The 24,275-nt window shown below is 37.0% G+C and overlaps 1 protein-coding gene across 2 annotated transcripts in view; it reads left to right on the forward strand.

The window, feature by feature from the left end:
- The window catches only part of FBN2 (fibrillin 2), a 155,305-nt gene that overhangs the window by 97,730 nt on the left and 33,300 nt on the right, over positions 1 to 24,275 (forward strand). For both annotated transcript variants that reach the window (XM_072359077.1, XM_072359076.1), the window contains exons 21-36: positions 1,527 to 1,664; positions 3,031 to 3,081; positions 3,550 to 3,675; positions 5,393 to 5,620; positions 6,007 to 6,132; positions 7,390 to 7,518; positions 10,541 to 10,666; positions 11,480 to 11,605; positions 11,947 to 12,069; positions 12,199 to 12,324; positions 13,852 to 13,977; positions 15,000 to 15,122; positions 16,127 to 16,249; positions 17,551 to 17,676; positions 19,075 to 19,197; positions 19,560 to 19,682. In XM_072359077.1, the coding sequence (XP_072215178.1) occupies positions 1,527 to 1,664; positions 3,031 to 3,081; positions 3,550 to 3,675; positions 5,393 to 5,620; positions 6,007 to 6,132; positions 7,390 to 7,518; positions 10,541 to 10,666; positions 11,480 to 11,605; positions 11,947 to 12,069; positions 12,199 to 12,324; positions 13,852 to 13,977; positions 15,000 to 15,122; positions 16,127 to 16,249; positions 17,551 to 17,676; positions 19,075 to 19,197; positions 19,560 to 19,682 (2,043 nt within the window). The remainder of the gene's footprint in view (positions 1 to 1,526; positions 1,665 to 3,030; positions 3,082 to 3,549; positions 3,676 to 5,392; positions 5,621 to 6,006; positions 6,133 to 7,389; positions 7,519 to 10,540; positions 10,667 to 11,479; positions 11,606 to 11,946; positions 12,070 to 12,198; positions 12,325 to 13,851; positions 13,978 to 14,999; positions 15,123 to 16,126; positions 16,250 to 17,550; positions 17,677 to 19,074; positions 19,198 to 19,559; positions 19,683 to 24,275) is intronic.

Raw genomic sequence — 24,275 nt, forward strand, 5'->3', positions numbered from 1 at the left:
GAATCAAAGAGATGCAAGCAGCAGAAGGAATGCTTTGATGCAGAATAATAAATATTTTTTTCACCGAAGCAAAAGTCACAGTGGCTGCCCTTTGTAAATTTTGTCTAGACAAGAGAGGTTGTATAAAATAAAGGAAATTAACTCATAGCCAGAAAAAAAGTTAAGATAAGCAGACTTCAGCAGGATAATGTAGGTGCAGCTGGTGTGAAGAAAGAAATCTGCTAATATGTATAGCTTAAATCATTTTTTTGAGATATTATTTTGACTTTTTCATCCTTTAAAGCTGGCTACTAAAAATGAGTAATATCACACTCAAGTAATCGCTAATGAATGAAGCAATGGAAACATCACATTTTGACAAAATAAAGCAGATGTATCAATGTAAGGCCAACACGCTGGGTGTAACATGAGGTAGAGATGAGACATGAGACTCAAGGCCCTGAATCTGGGACATTTGATAAGAAAGCACACACCCATCTCATAAATGGTCAAGAGCAGATCCACTTAGTCACTTCATAGGTTATGTCTTCCTTTGGTCTTGTGATGCTATCCTTAGACTTGATGGGTGTATAAAGACTGATTAAGGATTAGAAAAAATGATTTTTTTCCCTGATCCTTCTCCTTCATCAATTCGTAACCTTGTACCCTAGATTTTTGAGAGCAACAGCTTTTGTTTTTTTTTGGTTTTGTTTTTTTTTCTGTTATATTACCCAAAGAATGGTTGTGCTCTCAGCATTCTGCACAATTTTCTAATAACAATTTCATAGAAACTATTTTTTAAAGAAAAAAAATCTGGAGCACATTGCTTCTAAGTATGAGGTACAAGTAATACTAATCAACAGCACCTGATAGATAGTCTGACTTTCTGTACATAAGTTATACATAAACATTTAAAACCAATTCCTATTCATCTTGCATTAATTGTCCTGATATGTTAATCTGAGCCATTTGCTTTGTTTTCAACTACGGGTAACTTCATGCTGTTAAACTCCATCCAGGCTGTCTTCCGAATCTGGGTTAGATCTTTACAGACTGCTTTTCAACTGTCACAAAGATCACAAAGATTGTAGTCTGCTTCAAGGATTGTGCTCTCTTAAATATAATAGCATGAAGACACTGAATCAAAGTGTTGTACTTTCAAAAATTCATACTTGATTTTGGATCTAGCTTCTATTTTGAAAAGTGGATGGTGCACTGAATGCATGGTTGTTTTGAACTGAAGACTTGGGTACCTAAAAGAAAATTTCAGATGATTTCAGGCAACAGAGTTTATGCTGGTAGACCTCTACCAGCTCTAGGACCTGTACTGTGGAATGCATCAAGGGGTACACTCTATCACTCATTTCTTGATCTAGTACTATTTATTTCCTCTGCTTCTAAAACAGAAAGTATACAAAATGACTCAATGCAAGGTCCTACTCTTAGAAGACAGACTGCTCTCTCTTTCTACTTTGTCTACCAGTGGCACAATGAGATGTCAGCTCTTCCTGCTGTGACAGTTCCATATTGTTTCTGTTGTGCTGCAGATAGCCTGAAGGGAACTTGCTGGCTTAATATCCAGGACAGTCGCTGTGAAGTCAACATCAATGGTGCTACACTGAAATCTGAATGCTGTGCTACTTTAGGAGCAGCTTGGGGTAGTCCATGTGAGCGGTGTGAATTAGGTATGTTGCTATGCTTTCATATCCTGTGCCTTTTGGAAGAAAAGTGAATGTGCCACCAGAAAAATTAAAATTCTCTGTTATTTTCTTTTTCTTTGTTAAAACAAAAAAAAAAAAAAAAAAACAGAAACCAAAAACAAAACAAACAAACAAAAACAAACAAACAAACAAACAAAAACACTATGAATTGAGAATGTTTTCTGTAGCATCTTTACCATAAGATATCATTCTAACTTTGAGGCTGTGAGGAAATAACACGTGAAAGGACCATCGAGTTATTCTCCACAAATATTATGCACTGGGATATGGTGAAGTAGGGACTAAAATAATTAAGTGAAATACCTGTTAAAAATATTGAGGGCCTTTTATTTTGTGTGCTGTTAACATTCATCCCACCTGTTCTCAGGCACATAGCTTATGTATCATTATTGACTGTAGAATAGTACTAGTCCTAGGACACGAGCTTAAGGCTAGGGATTGTTAGCAGGAATGTTAAATGTATACTCTGTTTTGTGGATAATATGTTGTGCCACGTTCTTGCCATAAGGTTTGAATAATACCACTAGCAGCTGAACCAGTATCATGACATTTTAGCCTGTGGTTCTTAACTGAAACAGTAACTGTGGGCAGATGTGTCTGATCTAATAAGCATGGTGCAAACAGCATCCAACAGTGCTCTTAACTGTGCAGCGGAGCATCGAGCAAAGATACTGCTTTGGAGTTTAGGAAGAAACATAGCAAGTTTAGACTTACAGAACTAATCAAAGACTAATTAATTCAGAGCATTCATTAGCTTAGATAAGGCACATCTGGCCATTTAAGTTTCTATTCCTTAACTTTCTAGATTTGAGCAAGTTTGCATATCCCTACATCATGCTACATTTTACACACATACATTTACATTTTACATACATTTTACATTCCTAAAATAATCTATTTGTTCAGATGCTTTACAAAGCTATGGGGGAGGGAGGAGGGAGAAACAGCAACCAAACAAAAACAAAAAGAACAATAAAAAAGACCCACAACTCTTTGTTGTTAACTGCCATCACCAGAGCTTTAATTCTTCAGGTAACCTTACAGGACACGTACTTTCACCTACATCTGAGTGCTGAGATGCATTTCATTCTGTTCCCCTTAGTGGAAAGCACAACAGAGTAATTAGGTAACATTTAATTTCCTCAGTCATCAATTCTTTTAAGTTACACATATGAGTCAGTAGTCTGCATCATTGAGGCTAAATGACTTGCTGTTTTATACAGTCAAACTTAGATAATGTAGGAGAATTGAAAAGATATTTTTATGCTAAAATTACTTACTCTCATATGTCATTCTGAAGCAGTGATGTATCTTTTTTGCTTGATTCCAGACACAGCTTGCTCAAGAGGATTTGCCAGAGTTAAGGGTGTTACATGTGAAGGTAAAGTTTTTGTGTTTCTTTTCACTAGCTGCCATTTTTTCTTTCAGAAAATAAATAAAAGAGAAAGTAAGTTATAATCATATTAATTTTAGAGCTGCTAACAGTTAGTGACTGTTGGGAACTTGTTACATAATGCTGTTGGAGAATGTCAAAATAGTACGAAAAGGATAGAAGTGCTCCTTCAGAAGACATTTAATTCTTTTTCATTCTCTCGTTAACAAACATCACTTTCTCTTACCCAGAGAATGTGGCATCTTAATGTCCTGTGTCTTATCATCTTGTGAGATTTGCTTGGATGAGAGGAAGCCAGATGTTTGTTCAGATCCTAATACAGCATTAGTGAAAGTGCTGTGGTGTTGTTGTTGGTTTTTTTTTGCACAGTTGAAGTTCTCAATAAAGTTGTCATTATCTCGTTGCTGGAATTAGCATACATTCCTAAACTTCTTTCACCCCTTTATTTACCTACAGATGTAAATGAATGTGATGTTTTTCCTGGTGTTTGTCCCAATGGAAGATGTGTTAACAGTAGAGGCTCATTTCACTGTGAATGCCCAGAAGGACTGACACTGGATGGAACCGGACGAGTTTGTTTAGGTAAGAACACAGTCAACTTTGGCAGCCTTTTAACTGTGTTTAACAGCTCTCTGAAATAATTCTTGAAGAAGTAAGAGGGGACGTTTGGTTTGTTTCTGAACTGCTGACTTTGGTAATTGTGTTTTAGTTTTTGTCTGCTTGGATTTCAGATACCTGTTCCCTTCCGGGTAGAGTTGGTGAATATGAATGTTGGTGATCTGGCAGGTTTTGCCCTCATTGATGTCATTAGGTTTTACTTGAGTGTTGCCCTTACTGTGATTCACATCACCCAGTAACTAATTTCTGTTAATTTTTTACCACTTCTAAGGACTTAAAAATATAATTACTGATAGCATTTGATTTCTTTTGGGAGTTATAATTTTTGAGCCCTGGCTTCATGTCAGTTAAGAATTTGGCTTTTCTAACCCATATTTTCTGTTTCAGTGTTGTTGCCATTCCTCGAGAATTCAAGTTAAAGCAATCAGTTTTCCTTTACTTGTTCCATTGTTTATCACAGTTGATGCAAACAGCTACCAGGTTTTGCTGCTGGTGTCGGTTTTTTAAAATATGAGTGCAATTCTAGAGATGTTTTTTAAAATGAGAATTTTGAAAATAAACAGATACATTCTCAGCATAAATTTCTCTTAGAAAGAAGAAACAATTCAACACAAAATCTTCCAAGATGTGTGTGTATAGAATATGCAGTTTTTCATGTTAGGTTTTACTTCTTTTCATACTTTTATTTTAGCCCAAACTTATTGGTCCTCTTTGCAATCGTTATCATCTGTGGCCTTGAACTATTACTTCTTTGTGAGAAACTTCATAAGAAGAGGTGGTTGCAACAATGGAGTTGTTTTCAAGCAACACACAGAATTCCTTTACCCTCAAATCCATTTTGTCTTCTCCTACTTTAATGAAAGAACATCCTTTTACAGTACAAGATGTGTTTTCTCCTATGCTGCATAAGTACTGTGCCATATATTTCTCAAATAGTTTCCTGCAGGGTCCACTGGACTGATGGTAGTGATAACAAATATTTATTAGAATTATGTTTGCTGAATCTGTTGAAGTGAAAAAAAATAAAATGATACTGATATGAGGAACTTTGCAGGAAACCATGAATATTCTTTAAACAATTTCCATTTCTTATACTTTCTTCTAAATTGTTTACCTTAGGGTGTGTATAAAGTACATACATACTGTAGAAGGTTGGAGGATGTACACAGAAAATAGTTCAGCAGCTATTTCTTGTTGTTTTTTAAATAATGCGTTTTTCTCCAGAGCTTTTTGTGCTAAGTAAATAAAAGAGTTATGTTAGGTTTCCTAAAGCCTAACTTCCAGTTCAGTGTATCCTATCAAATATTCTGGCTTCCAGTCCGTTTTAGTCATACTTGGAGAATGTGGAATCATAGACATCTTCCCTAACGCTCCTGTAATTGTCTGTTTCCTATTATTTGTGCAGTTTTTCAGATTTTTGAAATTCAGAGACATTTTCCTAAGGTGCAGAGGTTAGCATTCAGAGAAATACTTCTTCTGCTATGTGATACAACAGAGATTTGGAAGCTTACCAATAGCAACTTCAGACTTCAACTCTGTGCAGTGTACAGCATCTTGAGGAGTAATCCGTCTTGCAGAAATTGAACCACATAAGTAATCATGCCCTGGAAACAGCTGCTTCTGAAAGACAGAAAACCCCACCAAAGTATGACATTTCCCTTTGTTCTTTTAAAATGGACAGATATCCGCATGGAGCAGTGTTACCTGAAATGGGATGAAGATGAATGCATTCAGTCTGTACCTGGCAAATTTCGTATGGATGCCTGCTGTTGTGCTGTGGGTGCTGCCTGGGGTTCTGACTGTGAGGAGTGTCCAAAGCCTGGCACAAAGGAGTATGAGGCTCTGTGCCCCAGAGGTCCTGGCTTTTCCAACAGAGGAGATATTCTAACTGGCAGACCCTTTTATAAAGGCAAGAATTCATTATTATCTAATGAATTTAAAAATTATATGTGTACATCTTGGCGACCATTCTGATGAAACACCAGGGTTTGTGTCTGTTACATACTTGAGATGAGAGAGATTGTAAATATGTAGTGCCTTGCAGAGCTGGCACTACAGGTGGAAAACCTACTGCTTGCATGTTCATCCTTCTCATTTATTCCCCCCTCCCCAGCCCCGAAGGGTGTCTCCTGCTGCACAGACTCGTCCTTTTATGCCAATAAGAAGGAAAGAAGGAAAAGGAAACTTCCATTACATATATAAACATACAAATACAAGTAAATAAATATATATTTAAAATGATTAAGCCTTTCTTTTTACTTTTTTTTTTTTCCTTTCTTTTCTTTTTTCTTATAGATATCAATGAGTGCAAGGTATTCCCTGGTATGTGCATGAATGGTAAATGCAGGAATACAATTGGAAGTTTCAAATGTAGGTGTAACAGCGGGTTTGCTTTAGATATGGAGGAAAGAAATTGTACAGGTAAGCCTTGCATTTTTTCTGGCTTTTAAAGGAACTTGTGATGGTTACATAGCTTAGTGATCTAGAAGCTTAATGCAGTTAATCTCCTTCAGTTTCTAAGAGATTAATCTCTGGTCAGAGTGGACAGATGTCTTGTTTTCTTCTTAGAAAGTGATTCTCTGGTTAATTTGACTGTCTTTTGGAACATGGACATTAAGAATCTGTTAAATTGGTGCTATAAGTGCTTGTCATTCTCTGTCAGTACAAACTAAAAAATTACCAAAGTCACCAGTAAAGCTAATCTCAACATTTTAATGCACAGATTAACTCACTTTCTCATTACCAGATGAACTGAGAGACTCCATTACTGATTGTTTTTCATTTTGATATGGTAGGTAAGCGCATACAGAAAGACCTGTGCAATTCTGGCAGAAGTGTGTTAACTGAAGGAGAGCTGTATATTTAATTTAAAACTTTAGTATTTTGTTATTTACTGCCTAGAAAGCTGAAATGGAAGATAAGTGTGATAGTTTCCTGATTATGAGAACCTGTATGCCTGCACTGTGGGTGGCTCTGTGTTGAAAATGATGAAGGATTTTTTACCGCACAGGAGTCTTTGAGTGGGTCTAAGTAATATGAAGTGTGGGTGGTAACATATGTTAACTGAGGTTGGTCTGGATGTTAATATTGCCCTAACTGGTGATTTCCTTGTTTTTCTAGTGACTGCACTGATGAGAAATGTATTTAACAAACTTTATTTCTACTCTAACAAGAATAGGTCAAAAAAGTTCTCCCTGCAAAAGGTTTATTTGGTTCTGTTTTTCACAGAAGGTTTATTCTGATTGAAATGTTCCACTGAACAGTAACAGAGACCCAGATCGGAAATCTTTGTTGTAACTAATAATGCTGTTACTTGAGAATTGTCTTCATGAAAAGCAGTTAAATGTCAATAACATTGCATTCTTGGGTTCAAATGAGACCTCTGTAATAGTGACTTAAAAGTTATTACAGTTGGCTTCTTTAGAAATAAAACTTTAATTTACACTTAATGGAAGCCTACTTTGTGCATAGCTGAGAACTCTGAAGTCATTGCATTATGAATCTTCCACAAACTTTTTCACATAATCAGTTTATTTTAAATATTAAGTGAATTATCTTTTTCTGTTGATTTATGTACTGCATATGATTTTCATAAAATTCATTTAAAATGACTGATTTTTGTGAAATGAAGGCTCACCTTAAACTGATTTTTCTACCTTTCCATTTACTGTAAAACAGATATTGATGAATGCCGGATCTCTCCAGACTTATGTGGAAGTGGTACTTGTGTTAATACTCCTGGAAGCTTTGAGTGTGAGTGCTTTGATGGGTATGAAAGTGGGTTTATGATGATGAAGAACTGTATGGGTAAGTGTTACCAAGATGAGCTAAGTCTGAACTCTCATTTACTGAACTCTTATACTATACTAGCTGTGCTGCAGTGGATGCTTCTTATGCATAATTACTCTGACTTCTTGAAAAAAGCAAACAATGAAGTAACTAATGAGGTATTGAAATATTCAGCTAAGAATAAAAGGTATTCTGAGAGTAGTGTGATTTGTATTTTCATTATACTATTAGGGCTTCAGAAATTATGACAGTATTTCCTGAATACTCATAAATTTTTAAATGGTCTAAAGTTATAAGAATATATACTGAAACACCAAATGCTGCTAATGACCTTAAAAATAAAAATAAAAAATCTGATGTTAACATTCTGTTTACAACATAATAATTGAAAGTTCAAGATTTTCATCTTGGTTGAATGCTCTTTTCCCCAGATAAGTTCAGTTTTATTATTGTGACTCTAAGACCTAACTTCCTGTTGATGAAAGGAACAAAGCATTCAAATTCTCTTCAAAGACTCCTGAAACAGAATGACCTATGAAGATTGTGCCTCACCACCCTCACTGTAAAAGACTTCTTCCTTATACCTAATGTATTCTCTTTAAGCTTGAAACTGTTTCCTCTTGTGAGAATAATAGAATCACTCAGGTTGCAAAAGACCTTAAAGATCACCAAGTCCAACCAAAACCTAACCATACTACCCTGACTCTAACAATCCTTCACTAAATCATGAGCACCATCCAAATGGTTTTTAAATACGTTCAGGGATGGTGACTCAGCCACCTCTGTGGAAAGCCTATTCCAGTGCTTAACAACCCTTTCACTAAGAAGTTTTCCCTGATATCAAACCTAAACCTCCTCTGGTGCAACTTGAGGCCATTTCCCCTCATTCTGTCACTTGTCACCATTGAGGAAAAGACAAACCTTGCTCTCGCTATGAGCACCTTTCAGATATTGGAAGAAAGCAATAAGGTCTCCCCTCAGCCTCCTTTTCCCCAAAATGAGTTCTGCCACCACAAACCCTGCTAAAGAGTCTGTCCCCTTCTTTCCTGTAGCTCTTCTTTAGGTGCTGAAAGGCCTCTATCAGATTACCTCACAGCCTTCTCTTCTCCATGCTGAACAGCCCCAGCTCTCTTAGCCTGTCCTCATTTGAGAGGTGTTCCATCACTTGGAGCTCTCTTCTGGACACACCAGCAGATCCATGCTTCTCCTGTACTGAGGACTCCACATCTGGAAGTGGAGTACTACTCTGGTACTGCTCCAGGTAGTGTCTTACCAGTGCAGAGTAGGGGGCAGGATCTCCTCCCTCACCATGCTACTTTGAATGCAGCCCAGGATACGTTTGGCTTTCTGGGCTGTGAAGCCACACTGCTGACTCATGTCCAGCTTCCCCAAGTCCTTTTCAGAAGGGCTGTATTTATCCTTTCATCCCCCAGCTTGTACTGATAGTGGAGGTTGCCTCTACCCAGGTGCAAGACCTTGCAGTTGACTTCATTGGACATCATGAGGTTTGCTTGAGCCCACTCAGACAGCTGGTATGGAATCATAGAATTGCAAGGATGGAAAGGACTACAAGATCACCACCATTACTACCACAAGCTACTAAACCATATTTCACAGCACCTCATCCAGACAAACATATACCTTCTGCCAGATGTCCAGTGTACATTCAGCGTTGATTCTAAATTTTCTCTTATCTTCCTTTTACCAATGATATACTTGTGGAAGACTTTTATTTATTTATTTATTTATTTTCATATTAACCCTTGCCAGCATCAAACTGTGATGGAATCCCTGCATACTGAAGTTCCTGTATGCCTCAGTATTCTTCATAGGTCACCTGTCCCTGCTTTTTGTGCTCCTTAAATATGTGGTCTCATGGCCCGTATGCAGGCCTGTTGTCACCTGTACATGATTTCCTGTACACTGTGATGCTTGAAGACACCATGAATCACCAAAAAGTCCTCACCTGAATTACAGATTAACATAACAATGAAGCTAAACCATGGAAACCTTCAGGAGAGATGAAGTACAAATGCAGAGAGTGAATACTGTTTGTTTTCTGTAAGCCGGACGCAGGGAACCAAGATGTCAGAGTAATAAACAGAATGAAAAAAAAATAAATAAATTAAGAAAAATAACTTCTTGAGGACCTTTTGCAGAAACTGAGAAAAGGAAGGAGTAATTCTGAATCTAAACATCTTAGAGCTTTGAGGATTATCCAAACGAGTACATCAAGAAAGAAGTTGGATTCTGTCATCAGTCAGTTTTTCCCTTAATTCAAATAACTTGCAGAATCCTGTGATGCCTGAGCTAATCTCTCAGGCTAACAAAATGTAACACCAGTTTACCTATTTGAATAAAAGTCACCTATTTCAAAAAAGGGCTAGTAATAGTTCTTCCTGGGAGTCCAAAAGTAGGACCATATCCTGCAGTCTTTTGCTTGTTATTCTTTCTGTCTGTCAGTAGCTTTGGCTGTATTTATCAAGTTTGAGAGTCAAATACTCAGTTTGCATTGTATGTTCTACTTCTTCTTTGCTCTATAAAGAAAGTATGTTTCTCTGCCACATATCATAAAAAGCAGTAGATTTCAAACTGAACAGCAGTTTAGTTAAAAGTTTGCATGCATGTCCCCGCTAATTGCAATTCATGGACAACAGTTTCAATGCATACATAAATTATATATCTGGTTGAATTAAAAAACACTTTGAAAAATTCATTATGTTTACACATTGTTCAAAATAGTAACCATCCAAACAGATGCTTTCTTTTCTTGTTTCTTGTTTCTCTTAGAGTAACTACTTATGAATGTTGTCTTTTCTTCCCAATAAAATAAAATAAATTCAGCTTTAGAGTTTAGTGATCCATAGTGTTTTGTTCGCCCTGTTAAACAGAATGAAGAAAGAAGTAGCATTACTTGAATTAAACTGTTGTTTCATTTGTGAGGTCCTGAGCTTGGCACTTGCAGGCTCTGGCAACTGCCATTCACTTTTTTTGCTCCTTAGTAATGAATTTATGCTTACTTATCATGGTTTATTTCCAGATATTGATGAATGTGAACGCAACCCTCTGCTATGTAGAGGTGGCATGTGTGTGAACACAGAAGGGAGTTTTCAGTGTGACTGCCCTGTGGGGCATGAGCTGTCACCATCACATGAGGAATGCATTGGTGAGTTTCAACTAAGAATAATAGTCTTCGGCTTTCTGAAAAGAGCAGTATTTTGTGCAGTGTATTACTGGTAGGGATGTGACTGCAGAATATTGTGTATGGATTCTTTATCTTCCTTGGAATACCTTCAAATAAAATGAATACATTCGAATTAAAACCTTATAGTAGACCCCATAAAATCTCCAGTGCCCTTGGCACTGCTGACTTCAAAGTGAATTATTTTACCAGGCCTGTAGGGATTATTAAGCAACTCAAAGGACTGTACTGTTCATGTTAACAACTTTCAATTTAAAGACATAAAAGTACAAAGTGAACCTTGTTCCTACAATAACAAAAAAGTTTTTTTGTCCCCACAATGCAATTCAGCTCTGCTTTTTTTTTTTTTTTTTTTTTTTTTTTTTTTTTTTTTTTTTTACTAAAAAACTAGAGGAAAAAAATGTAAAATTGTAAAGCAGTTTGCCCATTTGATTGCTATGTTCGATGCATAGTTACTGCATCAAATACTGGCTTACAATCAAGCAGACTGTCCTTTCTGAGGGTCAGTATTCAGCATGTGCTGCTGTTAATATTCACAGACGAAAGGTGAAGAAAACAAACATTTGGTCACTATACACACTATATTTGATCACTAGACCAAGGTGATCACCTCTGCACAGAGGTCCCTACCTTGAATTGGAAAATAAAAAGAACAAGAAACTGAACATGTTTGAATTCTACTGGTTTAAAATGTTATTCTTTATCCTTGTTCTCTGGCAATTGAGAAGTTATGGTCTGCATTCTGGCTAGTAATCAATGTAAATACTTCTTTTCCAGATGTAAATGAATGCTCGCTAAGTGACAATCTCTGCAGAAATGGCAACTGTGTGAACATGGTTGGAACATACCAGTGTTCCTGTAACTCTGGATACCAAGCCACAGCTGACAGACAAGGCTGTGTAGGCAAGTGCTACATACCTTCAGCTGTATATTTTTACTGCCACGTATATTATTTCATATGGCTTTCATACTACATTCCACATGTTGTCTTTTGCACTTATTTTAACATCCCAAGTAATAAATGTGAACAAAAGCAACAGCTAAAAGTAGTTACTTGCTCCTGAGTATGAAAATGCAGTTGAAAGACAAAAGGCTGGAAAAGATGAAAATCAGGAGAGTGCAGTGTAAGAACTAAAAACCAGAATCGTTAATGGCAAACTCATTCATCTCCTAAGTAAAACTGCAAGAGGTGGTGACTTTTCCTTATAAAAGTGGGCTTACTGTAATTAATGTTGCTTCCCCAGATATTGATGAATGTATGATAATGAATGGTGGCTGTGACACCCACTGCACCAACTCAGAAGGCAGCTACGAATGTAGCTGCAGTGATGGCTATGCGCTAATGCCAGATGTCAGGACATGTGCAGGTATGTTTTAATATCTTTATTGGATTTCATTTAAAATGTATTGAAAGTTACAGCATTTAAGCCAGTATGAATATGATCATCTGTAAGTCTGCACTAGTTTTAGAGAACTATTTTCTACTTTTATTTCAGATATTGATGAATGTGAAAACAATCCAGATATATGTGATGGAGGGCAATGTAGTAACATTCCAGGGGAGTATCGCTGTCTCTGTTACGATGGATTTATGGCTTCTATGGACATGAAAACTTGTATTGGTAAGTATCTGTATGCACTGAAGGTAATGCAAGTCTAAAAACTGTACAGGTAACATTTGGGGATTTTCTGCTGAATCCTTGAAAAAGGGTTTTGGAATGGTACATAAATTGTAGAAAACAAAACATCTGCAGATCTTTCTTGCTACTGTATAAATGTCAGGAAGGGTATAAGAAGTACTGTAAAGAACTCCAGGTGTGAATTGAGTTATTAGCTAACTCCAAAAACAGTTATTTACAGTTGATTTACTCACAGTTGTGGGATTTCTCCAGAGCACTGTGACTGAGAAGACAATATTTGGGTGCCCCAGCATTTTATTATGTCACTTTTAAATATTTCAGTTTATGCTCGCAACTGCAGAAAACTATCAAGAGTGATAATAACAAAATCAAAATAAAAGTATTTCTTCAGTTTACATTAACATTTTTAGTTTGTTTCAGTGCTTATGTGAAGCCACCACCTTTTACATGTTTAGTTTATTTTAAATGCATTGGGCTATGTCACTTAAATAATATTTTGTGAATATCTGTTCATTAAACCTTTCAATAGTCATTTCAAACAAGTGTGCGCAGGCATACACACAGACACATTGAGGAGAAGTTATACTGTGTAATGCTGATCAAAGCTGTTCTAGAATTACATAGTATCCCAGGTTAAAAGGGACCCACAAGGGTCACCGAGTCTGACCCCCGGTTCCACACAGCACCACCCAAAATTCAAACCCCATATCAGAGGATACGGTCCAAACACTCCTTGAACGCCAGCAGCCAGCCATGCCCACCGTCCTCTGGTGCAGACCCTTTCCCTGACCCCCAACTGCCCCTCCCCTGGCACAGCTCCATGCCATTCCCTCAGGCCCTGTTGCTGTCACAGAGCAGAGCTCAGTGCTCCTCACTCCCTGTGAGCAGTTCCAGCTGCCATGAGGGCTCCCCTCAGCTCCTCTGCTGTGCTCTGAGCACATCGAGAAACTGAAGCTGCTTTTCACATACCTTCCACTCCAGACCCTTCATCATCTCCTTAGCCCTCACTCTTTAAGTGTTTGATGCCCTTCCTCCACTGTGGTAACCAACCTGCATGCAGTTCTGGAGGTGAGGCCGCACAGCGCTGAGCAGAGGGGCAGTGCCTCCCCTCACCCGGTGGCAGCACTGGACCTGCTGCACCACAAGGTACGGTTGGCTCTTTGGGCTTCAGGGCACTTTGTTGCCTCATGATGTCTTGCCATCATCCAGAACACCCCAATCCCTTTCTGCAGGACTGCTCCCCACCTCTTGTCCCCTCCATCTGTATGTATAGCTAGGGTTAACCTGTCGCAGGTGCAGAATCTGTCAGTTGCTGTTGTTAAACCTCATGCCCAGCCCTTTAATTTGCCAAGATTTTTTTAGCAATTCCACTTCACCCTCAAAGGAGTCGGCAACTTCTCCTAGCATGCTTCTGACATTTTTTACCTGAACAATGGCTTTCCGAAATGAAAAATGTACTTCTAGGTGACATCAGTATTTAACTAATAATAAATTTATGTGCACTTACAGATGTGAATGAATGTGATTTGAATTCCAACATTTGTATGTTTGGGGAGTGTGAGAACACTAAAGGTTCCTTCATTTGTCACTGCCAGCTAGGATATTCAGTCAAGAAAGGAACCACTGGATGCACAGGTAAAGCAAATTTCCAACATATATGTCATGATGTATACATATCTTAGTTGAGTTTAATGAAAAATAAATGCCCAGGTGTGTTCACATGCAAGCAAGGTTGTTGTTTCTTCATGATAGTAAGTGTAGGAGTATAACTGTTGTATGTGTCAGCATGTTTCCTGGATTGGTATGGTTGAAAAGGCCTTGTAGCTAATGGCAGTTTTAAAGGCAAACCTTGTTCTTGTATAAACTGGGGGAATATCTGTGGTATGAAACTTTGGCTGACCAGGTGCATTTGCATTGGTGTTAAAGTATTCTGTCTGAACTATTTGTTGTACATACTTAAGGTATGAATTCATGTGCCAGCCACAGCTGCAGGAAATGACCCAGGAGTCTAAGAAGAAGATCAAAAGGGAAAACAGTAGAGGAAAAGAATGAAAAAAGAAAGTGATTATGTAAGAGGGAAAATAAATGCTTTTATCCCATGCTAACAAATTTTAAAGAATCAGAGTAGTTCAATTTCAAACCATGCAACTTCCTGTAATAATATGTTTTCCTTTGTAGACTGGGTCAACTCTCTTGAGTTCTTCCAAAATTACTTTTCTAGGAAGGGTGACAGAATTCCTCTCGTAATTTTACATTTAGGAATTTATTCTGTATTAATTTTATAAGTAAAATAATTTCTGAACTAAAATGTGCTTGCTCACCCAAAGATCTAATCTGTTAGACATTTCAGCATATCTGGTGTGTCTATAGGACAGCTTTAATTTTACACTAAAATGCAGCTGCAGGAAATCAAACTATTCTTTTCATGTTTACAAAGAACATATTAAAAACATATTAAAACTACAACTGAAAACACAATAATCACTATAATTAAGTTATAATGCAAAGCCATTTGCTTGAATTATTATATGGTTTTGAAGTCATGTTTTTTAAAAGATTGTAAAACTCCATGCTGGGAATGAGCAACATGTAAGAGCATCTGTATAATATTCTGTGCTCCTGACTGTAAATACTGATAGTTTATTTTGTGCTTTTAGATGTGGATGAGTGTGAAATTGGTGCTCACAACTGTGATATGCATGCCTCATGTGTCAATGTACCAGGAAGTTTTAAATGTACTTGCAGAGAGGGATGGTTTGGAAATGGCATTAAATGTATTGGTAAGTATATAGAAAACTAAGGTTTTCTTTCTTGTTATTTTAATGAAGCATGCAGTGGAACTACGAATACCTCATTAGAAGCAAATAATTATTTTTCTCTCAGCTGCACTCTGTGATTAGATGAGCATAGAGGATTCTTAGGTTTCAGGGATTAGGGTTTTTGAAGGATTTTTTTTTTCCTCAGAAGCCTGCCTGTGTAACATCCTACTGAATTAAACAGGTGTTTTACAAAGTTAGTATGAAATGTCTGAAATGTGCAAAATACAAAATGTAGTAAAAAATACAGTTGAGTTTGTTTTGTGATTTCCTTCCAGTAAGATATTATTTGTGTTACTTAATGCAGATTGATTTTCTGTATTAATCCTATGCTACAGGTAGTTAATAGGCCTAATATAAAGCAGATTAGATTCAGCATATGGGAAACTTTATTTTGGGATGCTGCAGCCAAATTATGCCTCTTTGCCTTTGCTTTTAACTTTTTCTATGTAAGAGATCATAAACACTACCTTTTTTTGCAGAACATTTTGGAGACTGTGGAGTCAGAGTTTCACATATGAATTAGATTTTACTAGTATAATGTATGAAGGTTAAAATACAGTATTATGACATTTTACTTTGGATTCTGAAGCTAAGTCTGAGAAAAAAAAAAAAAAAAAGAAAGGCTCTATGGTTTTTATTCTTATCATATAATAAAAATTTCTGAAGTTCTACTAGGCAAATAAAAAGTCCTATTTGAAGAAATTTGGAAAAAAATTTAGGTCATTAGGGTCAGGAGAGTTAGTTGTCCTTTTCTTTCTCCCACTCCTCCCTCCCCTCCACCCCATCCCTTGATTCCAATTTCTTTAACAGGATATAAACATTGAAGTAATGGTTTCAACGTTAATGAATCAACCAACTTCCATCCATTGATAGTATGTTCCGTGTTTTTTTTTTAGCTTGATAGTTACATGCAAGTATTGTATCTTCTATATTAACACTTGTAATTTTTTGCCCCTGGTGTGCAGATCTTGATGAATGTTCTAATGGAACACACCAGTGCAGTGTGAATGCTCAGTGTGTGAACACCCCAGGGTCATATCGCTGTGCCTGTGCTGAGGGATTCACAGGAGATGGATTTACTTGCTCTGGTATGTAGTTTCTGTGACAGCTGATTTGTCTCTGGTGGTTTCTGTTGTGTGGAAGCTTAACAAAATTATACCCAAGCCCAAACACACTGAAGTATATTTTAAAATCAGCGTTCCTCCCATCTCCTGAAGAAACTGCTCACAAAGGTGGCTGACTGTCGTCTAGATGTGTGTGCCAAACTAAATTCACTGAGATTAGTTGTTGAGTGAACAACTTCTGCGGTCACAGCAAATAGGCACTTGCTCTTTCAAAAATAGTTGATAAACTTTGTTATCTCTGCATTTAAATTCATTGGTAGCTGTTTGCTGTTAACAGCAAACTCTGTTTGGCACACAGTGTTTCAAAGTAACCCTAATGTTAGAGAATTGTATAAAGTTTAAGGATTTTTTGTAGAACATAACTTGGGCATTGAGTTACTGCGTTTTATTGCTTGAAGTGGAAGATGCAATAATGTCTTTATTGTAGATTTCTAATATACTCTGCATGTAGTTAGTAAATTTGAAAGTTTGAAGTATATCTTAGCAATAGTTAAATACAAGTAAATTAATGTGAATGTATTTATTAGCTAACTGGTTTTAGACCAAAAAAGAATTTACACCTTAAATATAAAGTCTTCTAATTGGCATTGGGAGTTCTTGATTTCAGAAGTACTGTCTTCAGATTTTGCTAGCTTATGTGTTTCAAGTTTGTGATTAACTTTAAAACATATTATTAATGCAGTACATCTCAGATTTGTTGTTTAGAAATTAGATAGGATACCAGATGTTGATTAATAAAAAGAAGAAACTTTATTAAATTTTGTTTGAACAATCAGATGCATCTCTGACAAATTGTTGAGCACTTACAATGACTGCAGTATTGAATGCCTTCCCTTGCCATCATGCTTTTTATAGCTGATGGAAATCTTGCAGTGTAAATGGGACATACCATTTTAAAGAACCAGTGATCTAAGTAATGTGTACAAAAAAAGTTTTGTTCAACTAACATGGCAATATAAAACAAAGAACAAAGTTCTGACTTCATAAGCAAAGCATTCAACTTATTTATCGAAGCTAAACTGAAAACCTTGCATTATGACAAAAAACTTAAATTTTGATAATGAAAGAAGATTCATAGCTGAGTAAAGGGAGTCAGTTTAGAAATTACATTAGATATGCTTTTCTTTATTCTTACAAGTTATCTTCAGGTAGAAATATTTAAGTACTGGAGTTATATCAGCAGTACTCAGCAACATTGAGTGGTAGGATAAAATTCTTTGTATTTTGAAGGATTTTATTTTGAAGGAAGTTTCTCTTTCCCACAGATGTTGACGAGTGTGCAGAAAATATTAACCTGTGTGAAAATGGACAGTGTTTGAATGTCCCTGGTGCATACCGTTGTGAGTGTGAGATGGGATTCACTCCTGCCTCCGACAGCAAGTCATGCCAAGGTAAGCTACCAGTACTTCAGATTTATTTTCTGAGTTTGAATTGGCAGCTATAAAGCAAGAAGAATTGCTTGAAGAACCTCAACTGGAAGCAGAATGCGCAACATAAATTTGACGTATAAAAGTGATTTCTTCAAGTGAGGAAGTTTTCCTGATCATGGTCCAAAAATCTGAGTGGAGTTTGGCTCTGTAGTTTTGGGATTCGTGACTGATTTTCTTTGTTTTCTTGGTAGTGAATGGTATGTTGGAAGTCCTATATTAATCACTGTTTTCTTTAATGTGTTTACTTCATGAAGTTTGTATTTCCTAAGTGACTTCATCTTCAATTTTTTTTCAGAAAATTTAGAGTTGGCAAATCACCACTGTATTTGAGCAGTCTGTAACACTCCTTAAAATGTATCATGGAGATCTTTTAATTGCTATCTGTTCTCCCTCAGTGTTGTAGCAGATCATCTGAAACACAGAAGTTATTCTCTCTTTAACCAAGTTCGTTTCCTATTCCCTGATGTGTTTTCGCATCCTTTTTCAGATTAATGTGAAAATGGTATGTTAGAGAAATTCTTTGTAACTAATACTCCAAAGCTTTTCAATTTATTTATTCTGTAATGTTAAAAAGCTCTTAACTTTTAAGAAAGTTAAAATTCATGATGAGACATTTAAAACAGCCTACAAAATGTAGTCTTTAAAATTCAGTCAATAATTTGGCACATCCACATATTCAGGAGTACATGTACAAATGAGACTTCTGCCATAAGCTTCTGAAAAATTAGCTACTCAATTGTTCTAATTAGATCTATTATAATTCCAGTGTGTTGTTGTCTTGCTTAGTGATTTTCTCATTGCAGCTCTGTTGCTAATTCATAATTAAACCAATGTTCTAATAAAAATCCCTAATACATACTATCTAATCAGTGTTTCAATACATATATATCCTAATTCTTGGGACAGCAGATCATGAAAGTTTGGGTTTTCAGCTGGTCCACAATTTTGTGCTGATTAAGAAACTGAAGATTCTATAAAAAATCTTGTAATCATTTTAATATTCCTCTGTTACATGTTTTAGCTCATTACTTTTGAACAGAGTACTGTACCCAGATATCCAGATGAAGATTTAACAGTGCTCTGTAAAATTATATAAATGCTTTCTGCTTTCCTGTCTGTCTTTGCTACCAATAGTTCACAAGGTCATGCTAGAGCACCTGCAGCCCTTTGCAGTGTTGCTTGATTTTGGCTGCTTAGGAATCTTGCTATCTGACAGTACCTGCAGATTTTTTTCCTATGTTAGTTGTTCTCAACTCAGAAGTTACATGTGTCTCTGCTTACATTTTGCAGTGTAGTACACTATTATAAATATTATGAGGTAATTGTATGTGACTTTCTCTTCTTAATATATTTCTCCAGATATCGATGAATGCTCCTTCCAGAATATATGTGTATTTGGTACCTGTAATAATCTACCAGGAATGTTTCATTGCATCTGTGATGACGGCTATGAACTAGATAGAACTGGGGGAAACTGTACAGGTATATTTCATCTGTTCATATATAAGTTAAGACTAAAATATTTTTTAATTGCACCAAGTTAATTGAAACAAGAGTTCATAAAACATGCATTGTATCTCTTGCAACAATACAAATGCATTTTTTTCCCTGCTACTCACATGCTGTGAAGTTATTTAAGAGTGGAATAAAACAGTTAAATATGCAACTGTACAAAAATTATGAACACATAAATTGCTTGAAGAATTATTTATAGCTCTTTCCTTCAGTTTCATTTAGAAATAACTTGTATCTGAAATTTTCCTGCTTGTTTTGCCTTAACATGTAAAATATTTCTTCTTTTCCATCCAGTGAATGGATTTATAAATGTAGCCTTCCTATTTCAGATATTGATGAATGTGCTGATCCCATTAACTGTGTTAATGGTCTTTGTGTAAATACTCCTGGGAGATACGAATGTAATTGTCCTCCAGATTTCCAGCTGAATCCTACTGGAGTGGGTTGTGTGGGTAAGTAAAAGCTACCCTGAAGTATTACTATAGAAATAAATTAATAATTGAATGGATACTAGATTTATCAAACATTAGTAGTTTTGGCTTCTGTTCAAAGGCAGGGCAGAATGTGAGAATAGCAGGATACAAAAATAATCAGAATCATAGAATTGCTCAGGTTGGAAAAGACCTTAAAGATAAAAACCATCAAGTCCAATCACAACCTAACCATACTACCGTAACTCTAAGAACCCTCCGCTAAATCATGTCCCAGAGCACCACATCCAAACAGTTTTTAGATACATCCAGGGATGGTGACTCAGCCACCTCTGTGGGAAGCCTATTCCAGTGCTGATCCTGCTGTAGTTTGTGTAGTTCCTTCTGGTTTACTACATATATAATGTGAACTTTCATTACATTTCATTTTTCTGCTTTCATTACATTTTCCACTTGCTATAGGACTGTCATGTTAGTCTGGGAAAGCCTTTTGGCAATTTATTTGGAAAACAGCATTGTTATTTTAATGCCTTGGGAACTGAGTTTTGCTTAAATTGGTAATTTCAACTCTTTCATTTTCTGATTATTACAATAATATTTATTTGCCACCATACTGTGGCACCACCAAAACTACCACATTATGTTGCTTTGCTGGATCCTGGAGGTAAGTCCTATTTGAGATATTCACAGTGTTGACCAGTTTTGATCAAGAGTCAATGGCTCAGTGTCTGGATGGAGATCAGTAATGAATGTTGTTTTCCAGAGGTCAGTGCTGGAACCAGTACTCTTTAATGTCTTCACTGATGACACTGACAGTGGAGTCAGGTGCACCCTCAGCAAGTTTGCTGATGACACCAAGCTGTGTGGTGCAGTTGACACACCAGAGGGACGAGATGCCATCCAGAGGGACCTAGGCAGTCTTAAGAAGTGGGCCCAGGTGAAACTCATGCAGTTCAACAAAGCCAAATGCAAGGTCTTGTATCTGCGTAGAGGCAACCCCCACTATCAATACAAGGTGGGGGATGAAAGGATGGAATGCAGGCCTGCTGAAGAAGAGCTGGGGATACTGGTGGATGGGATGCTGGACATGAGCCAGCAGTGTGGGCTCACAGCCTGGGAAGCCAGACATATCCTGGACTGCATTAAATGCAGCATGGCCAGCAGGGTGAGGGAGGTGATCCTGTCCCTCTGTTATGTGCTGGTGAGACCTCACTTGGAGTATGGCATCCAGATGTGGAGTCCGCAGTACAGGAGAGGCATGGGTCTGTTGGAGTGTGTCCAGAAGAGGGCTCCAAGGGATGGAACACCTCTCAAGTGAGGACAGACTGAGAGAGCTGGGGCTGTTCAGCATGGAGAAGGCTGGGAGGTGACCTGATAGTGACCTTTCAGCATCTAAAGAAGAGCTATAGGAAAGAAGAGGGACAGAGTCTTTAGCAGGGTCTGTGTTGATTCAACAAGAGGAAATGATTTCAAGCTTGTAGAGGGTACATTAGATATAAGGAAAAGGTCTTTTACAGTGAGGGTGGTGAGGCACTGGAACAGATTGCCCAGAGATGTGGTGGAAGCTCTGTCCCTCTGTCCCTGGAGACTCTGAAGTTGAGTCTAGATCAGACCACTAACTGTGGATGTCCCTGTTGATTGCAGGGGAGATGGACTGGGTGATCTTTAATGGTAACTTCCAACTCTAAGGATTCTGTGATTTTTCCAAAATATTTTAACCTGAAATTTTTGGAAAGGAAGAGAAAATATGTAATCTATTCCCACTGGAAATCTGCATTTCTGTTTTCTAGAGACACTTTTTAAAAATGCCTGCCTTAATATCTTTCTTCTTCAGTTGCTGTTTGACTCAAACTTAGCTTTGTTCATCTGTTGATTCAATTTAAGCAATGAAATCCTGCCTCCAGGGCTCACCTTCTTCAGCATTTCACTAAGACCCTCATTCTTTTCTACAGCCTGAGACTGTGTGTAATCAACACACAAGCCCCGAATTATCATCAAATGATTTGAATAACCTCTGAAGAAACTTGTGAGAATGAATAATCCTACTGCTAGCTAATATGTGTTTTGCTAAAAAAAATAAGGAGTTGTAACTCTGGAACCAGTTATCCCAATGATATCTGCAGTAAGGATCCTGTGGTTCCACAAGGAAACACTCCACAGTTGGAATGGAATCTTCTTTCCTCTAGGGTGAATATAGCAACTTTAAAATCACAAGTGAGAAAGCAAGACCTGCCTCTCTGATGAAACGATGTTTAAAGTATTTCTTAGAAGTGAAAGAAATATTGTCCTATTATTATTTCTTTCCTAAGGAAACACTACTAGGCCTGTCTCTGTGGTACTAGAAGACTCTTCTATCTCTCCTTTTCCTCAATTTCCCCATCTTTAGTTCCTCCATGACTGCCTTTACAGAAGAGAAGAGCAAGCATGTTTTTAAATTCAGTTTCAGATGGTGAAAGAGCTGAAATCCTCTTGCATGTATGTTGAATGAGCTGTAACTCAGGTGCACATTTTTAATCTCTCTACAGCCTGATTTAATGATGAAGTGCAAAAAACACTGCACATTCAGTTTTTGTTTTAAATAGGGGGCATCCAAAGCCTATGGTTTCCTTGAAATATCATCAGAATAAGATAACGGAAGTCCTGCTCCATTAATAAAATGACATGGTAGCGCTCTTTAAGAGATGAGGGAATCAAGTGCAAATAAAGACATCTTACTTCTACCATTTTATGTGATTATAAACGTTGTTAATTTTTTCTATTTTTTCTTTCATCAGCAGCTCTTACTAGTAATATTTATGGAGAGTTAAATGGGTTAACATGGGAAAACATTTGCCATTCCAATACAGCCATACTACTTCTTGTTCCAGAGGTTGTATGCTTTGGACATCTCTGCTTTGCTGACTTAGGCAATCCATCCAGGGAAGAACTAAAGTTCAGTTCACTTGGGGTTATTTATTGTCTCGGAGCTGCAAGTCCGAATTACAGTTTCACTAATGATGAAGTTTGTTTCATTTGCAATTGTCAAGCCTTACCCAATTTTCACTCCAAGATTGTAGTCACTTGGAAAAAAAACACAGACCATAACAGGCATTACCAAGAAAAATGAAGATTTCTTTCTTCAGAAACACAAAAGTTTTGCAGAAAGAAGTGTTCCAGAAATGTCAAAGAATAGCACTTCTGGTTCTCTTCAGTCATAACTATCTCTTGCACGCTTGAGCAAAAATGGAATTTTTCCTCTCGGAAGGAGCAGAAATATTATCCTTGGCAAAAAAAAAGAACATGGTGCCTTGTCAAGGCAATTCATATGAGTAGTAAACTGAAACCTAAAACCCTTTATGAACTCGGTGTAGATTCTCTGCTAGAGAATTCCAGTGTCTGCCCTCTTTCCAAAGACTATCATCTCCTATGGCTCGTAATGGACCTGCGGTCCACTGGCTGGAGCCATGTTCCAGAATACTCTTTTTGTTATTAGCACTTCTCACAAAAAGAATGAAGCCAAATCTCTTCTTGGCTTCTCTTTAAAAGGCAGATGTTTTGTGCCGTTGCAAATGGAGAGGAGTGTGCAGTTCCTTTGAGAGCATGAGGATGTAGGTGTTCTGAGAATAACTGTGTTTGGATTATTTCAGCTGAATTCCATAATGACAACAACAGGATATACCTTTTTTCTCAGCCTTAACAGATTGTAAAACTTGTATTTATTACCAGGAATTTGGTAGTGAATAAAAAAAGTAGGGTAATAAATTTAATTTTAATAAGTAAAAATGTACTTCCACTCTTAATATGGTGGTCAGTGATTTCAGACAAGTCTGGCGTCTTGTTCCTAGAATGATACAGATAACCTGCTTCTCTAACCATCAGAGGCCCATGATATAAGTTATGTCTGTTCCATTCAGCCCTTAACTGGGCATTTTAAAACAGTGATAATTTATGTTTAGATACTGACATTTGTTGTAGAATACTTTGCGCCCAGGAACATAATTATTTTCTGTCATCTGTTACTGTATGCAGTTAAAATTTCTGGACAGAAAGATACACCTGAATTTGTCTATTAATGCTTAAATATAAAATATTTGGATAGCTGAAAGATCAATTAATTGATTTAAGTAGTATTTGAAAGAAATAGTGGCAGTAAAAAGAGAACTCATAGCTTTACTTCTCATAACAGGCTCACTGCTTATTCAGCCAATGCTAACAGTTATCCTTATCGCAACACTGTAGTTTGAGTAAGCTAACTGGAAGTCTAGATTATCTGTTTAAATACTAATGTTTTTTGGAGAATTTCTTTGCAAGTAAAACTCTTCCAGCAGATGGGGCTTTATTGTGAAATTCCATAAAAAAGTAGACAGCTTCTTCTGAATTCCACAGAAAATGAAATAAAGTCCAGTGAAAGTCATAAAGTAGAGAAAAAGTATTATCAGTAAACTGCAGCAAGGTTTCTATTATTTTTTTTATTTAAAGACTGGAAATAGTGGATGTCCTACATTAGGGAATCCTGCATTTTGAAAGGCAGACATTTAAAATGGTCTCTAGGTGTTAAGGAAGCTGAAGCTGTGCTTTCTCCATGCTGTATCTCGCAACATCAGTAACTGTATATGAGTATTTCTAGCTTGTTGG

The sequence above is a fragment of the Excalfactoria chinensis genome, chromosome Z, assembly GCF_039878825.1.
Source record: "Excalfactoria chinensis isolate bCotChi1 chromosome Z, bCotChi1.hap2, whole genome shotgun sequence".
Lineage (NCBI taxonomy): Eukaryota > Metazoa > Chordata > Aves > Galliformes > Phasianidae > Excalfactoria > Excalfactoria chinensis.